Here is a 4,343-nt window from a genome sequence, read left to right on the forward strand (position 1 = left end):
CCCGCAGGGCGTGATGGAGTGGATGTGGGCGCTCGTGCTGCTGGCGGCGCTGGGCAGCGGGCAGGCGGAGCGCGACTGCCGCGTGAGCAGCTTCCGAGTGAAAGAGAACTTCGACAAGGCGCGCGTAGGTATCTGTCCCGGAGGCCCCCGGAGGCCCCCGGTGGCCCCCAGCCCTGCCCCTGGCCCCCGGTCCCCCCCTCGGCTGTGCTCCCCTGGACGCCAACCCCGTGCTCTCGTCTTCCGTGCAGTTCGCGGGCACCTGGTATGCCTTGGCGAAGAAGGACCCCGAGGGCCTCTTTCTGCAGGACAACATCATAGCCGAGTTCTCCGTGGATGAGAATGGCCAGATGAGCGCCACCGCCAAGGGCAGAGTCCGCCTTTTGAAGTCAGTGGCCCCGAGGAGGCTGCTCAGCTCTCCCAGGCCCCGGGTCCCTCACTGGCTGGGCGCCGAGCCCTGGCTGCGGAGGGAGGGGGTGGGGAGCGTCGGAATGGGAAGGGGAGGCGAAGAAGGGGAGAGGAGGAGTGTGCGCCTAGCTCAGCGACTCTTTGGCTTTTGCAGCAACTGGGACGTGTGCGCAGACATGGTGGGCACATTTACAGACACCGAGGACCCTGCCAAGTTCAAGATGAAGTACTGGGGCGTAGCATCCTTCCTCCAGAGAGGACGTGAGTAGCTAGCTCAGTAAGACCGTCTTGGGGGATGGGGAGCTGGCCAGGTGTGGTCCCTGGGTTTGTTCTCCAGGGGAAGAGCCAGCCAGAAGGTAGGTGAAGGTATGTGAACGGTAGGAACCATTAGCGGCGCCCCTGGTTACGGGGATGGGACTGGGGTTAGGTAGGGGGACAAGGTGAAGCTTTCTGCTCCTGTTTAAAACACAAACAAACAAACAAACAAACGCAGCCAGAACTTCACAGTGGCAGTTCTACTCTGTTCTATGGGGTAACTATGAGTTGGAAACGACAGCAAAGAGTTTGTTTTTTTTGTTTTTCCGTTGCTATTAGAGACCAAAATGAGCTCTACAAACTTGGTTCAAGTTTGAAAGGACCTTTAGGTTTAGGTTTCTTAGCAGGCCTTCTCAAAGATGCCATGCCCTGCTTCCAGCACTGTGCCAGAGTGCTCGCCCACTTCCCCAAGACCAGCTCACACCAGCACGCAACCGGGCTTTGCAGTTTGCTCTTCTCTGTGGGCGGAAGGCTGGACAGTGGCATTCGCCGATGTAGGGAGCATAACGTAGGCTTCCTTCCTGGCCGGTTCTGAGATTCCCTCAGGACAGTGTCCTTCATCTTCCCCTTCTCCCAAACTTGGACTTAAAGGAGGCTGTGGGAAAGCAAAGAAGAGAATACAACTTCTCCATGCCTTTCTCAATCTTTCCCCCATTTCTGCAGTGTACTTGGTAACTAGAGACCAGAGCAGGGCAGGGAGAAAAATCATGGAATGTTAGAGATGCAGAGCCAGTCCTATGAAAATTCCAAAACTCACTGCCATTGAGTCGATGCTGACTCATAGTGACCAAATAAAACAGGGGAATTGCCCCCAGGGGTTTTGGAGACTATAACTTTTATGGGAACAGAAAACCTCATTTTTCTCCAGTCGAGCTGCTGGTGGTGTTGAACCACTGACCTTGTGGCCAGCAGTCCAACTTGTAACCCACTATGCCATCAGGTATCCTGGTGAAGGAGGTTCTATACTCAGATGAGTAAACTGAGACCAAGAGAAGACAGATTTGCCCAAGGAGAGCCAATGTCAAAGGTCAGGGGACCCAACTTCCAGGCCAGGATTAGGTGACCCTGAACAACAGAGAAGGGATTCCTGATGCAAACTCACCTCATGCAAAGTATTGCGTGAACTCTCTTGTGAAATAGGACACATGGGGCCCTGAGGGTGACTCTTAGCACAGTGACCTAAAGCAATGTGTCTTTTAGCCAAGCCTTCGCTGTGCACGTGCCACACGCTCAACCACTTCCTCCTCACTTGTCTGTGAGATGAAATTGTGTATGAGGGGACTTCAAAAAACTCATTAGAAAAATGGCATTAGAAATAATGGAATTTTCCCAGGAACTTTCTGATGCTTCCTTGTATATTGAACTGCATTGTCAGCATTGATTTCCATTGTTGGGGTACAGTTGCTATACAGGCATACCTCCATTTGTTGTGGTTAGCTTTATTTCGCTTACAGATTTATTTATTACTGATTTATTATAGATAATGCACTTTGTGTTTGTTGGGTTATTTTGCTTGTTTTTAAACAAATTGAAGGTTTGAGGCATCCCTACATCTAGTGTAAGCATCACTTTTATTTTATATGTACTGGTGAACGGAGACCATCCTGTGATTTTCTTTGCTATGATACTCACAGTGGTCTAGGCCGGAACCCCAGATATCCCTGAAGTCTGCATGTAGTATAAGGGGGCAAGTGCTTTATCTAGAGTAAAAGGAGTATTTTTTTGATCCAGGGTGCAAGATTCCCAGAATTTCCAGAAAGAGTAGATGCATTGGACTCGGGACTATTTTGAGATGTGCTCCTAAAAGGGGTAGGATCAAGTGAGGAGGTAGTCTTGCCTCTTTCTCCCCTGACCTCTCCCCTAACCCCAAGCCAGATTAGCTCTGCTCTGCTTTGACCGCTTGGGTACTGAGATTCTAGCTAAGATTTCATTTGAGGGAAAAAGAACTGCTGAAAAGCATTGCTACTAAGGTTAAGTATTACTACTGAGATAGCTAAGATAGGGAAGACACCACAGGAGAAAAATGAGGCAGTCAGTTTCCCTAAAGATTACAGCCTTGGTAACCCTGCCAGGGAGTTTTACTCTGTCCTGTAGGGTCACTATGACTTGGAATCAACTCGATGGCAGTAGATTTAGGGTTGATACTTTGGAGGGATTGCTGCGTCATCTGGTAGTGCTGTTTCTAGGTTTTAAAAGAAATTGCATACTGTTTTCCATGGTGGCTGTACCATTTTGCAGTCTCATTAGCAGTGGATAAGGGTTCCAGTCTCCCCTTAGCCACACCAACATTTACTGCCATTAAAAAAAAAATCAGTGCCTTTATCCTGGGTGTAATGGCTTCACATTGTCGCTTTGGTTTTCCTCTCTCTACTGGCTAATGATCGTGAACATCAGGTCTTATTTTGTTGACTACTTGGTTGTCCTTGTGATGAAGTTTCTGTTCATGCCCTTTGCCCATTTGCCCATTTTGTGATTGAGTTCTGCTTTTTGTGGTTGAGCTGTTGCTATTGTCTATCGATTATAAAGATTAGACCTTTATTGGATAAGTCATTTCCAAAGAGTCTTTCCCCCTCTGTAAGCTGTCTATTTATTTTTTAAATAAAGCATAAGTTTAAAATTTTTATGATGCCCTATTTATCTATTTAGTCTTCTATGCATGCATTTTTTGTTCTCTTTGTTGTCTTATTATTTTTTTTACCAAAGGTTAGGTCCCATCGTTTTCTTTCAGGAATTTTATGGTTTTAGGTTTAACATTTAGGTCTTTGACCCATTTTGTATTACTTTTTGTGTGTGGTGTGAGGTTTGGGTCCTGTTTTCAATTTCTGCAAGTGGGTATCTAGTTTTGCCAACACCTCTATGCTTCCGCCACTGGATGGACTTTGACCCCTTGATAAAAATCAGTTGTCCATAGATGGATGAGTTTAATACCAGGTTCTCAGTTCAGACCACTGGTCTGCAAGTCGATCACCGAACCAGTATCAGGCTATTTGGATTACAGTGGCTATATAGCATACCTTGATATTAGGGAATATGAGGCCCTCTGCTTTATTCATTTCCTTCAATTTCCTTTGACAATGTTCTTTACTTTCCATATAAAGTTGGTCATTAGTTTTTCCATTTTAGTAACAGATATTGGCATTAAGATTGCATTGTGTCTGCAGATCACTTTAGGAGGGTTGACATTTCACTGTGTTAATTCCTCTAATCTATGAAGATGGGATGTCTCTATTTTTATAAGTCTCTTTTAGAATCTTGTAGTAGTGTTTTAAAATGTTCATTGTACTGATCTTTGATAAAACCCTAGTTAGATTAATTCCTACATATTTCACCAATTTGGGTATTTTATCATTTGGGTGTTTTGCCAATTTGAGGGTTATTGTAAATACTATAATTTTCCTGGTTTCTCTTTCAGAGTTGTCTTTGTTAGTGTAGGTGAATCCAGGGGCTTTTTTATGTGCTGGCCTTGTACGTTTCTAAGTGCTTTTATTTTAGCATTTTTCTCTTTTTTTTAATCATTTTATTGGGGTCTTGTATCATTCTTATCACAATCCATACATACATCCACTGTGTCAAGCACATATGTACATTTCAGCAGTTCTTCCCCCTCATCATTCTCAAAACAT

At 45.7% G+C, this 4,343-nt stretch overlaps 1 protein-coding gene across 1 annotated transcript in view; it reads left to right on the forward strand.

The window, feature by feature from the left end:
* The first annotated feature begins 6 nt into the window (after nucleotides 1-6).
* The window catches only part of RBP4 (retinol binding protein 4), a 16,554-nt gene continuing 12,217 nt past the window's right edge, over nucleotides 7-4,343 (forward strand). The window contains exons 1-3 of the mRNA XM_004701343.4: nucleotides 7-124; nucleotides 249-385; nucleotides 560-666. Coding sequence (XP_004701400.1) covers nucleotides 14-124; nucleotides 249-385; nucleotides 560-666 — 355 coding nt within the window. The 5' untranslated portion in view covers nucleotides 7-13. The remainder of the gene's footprint in view (nucleotides 125-248; nucleotides 386-559; nucleotides 667-4,343) is intronic.

This window comes from Echinops telfairi, unplaced genomic scaffold (assembly GCF_000313985.2).
Source record: "Echinops telfairi isolate 266 unplaced genomic scaffold, ASM31398v2 ScPeMD7_70;HRSCAF=299, whole genome shotgun sequence".
In the NCBI taxonomy this organism is placed as follows: domain Eukaryota; kingdom Metazoa; phylum Chordata; class Mammalia; order Afrosoricida; family Tenrecidae; genus Echinops; species Echinops telfairi.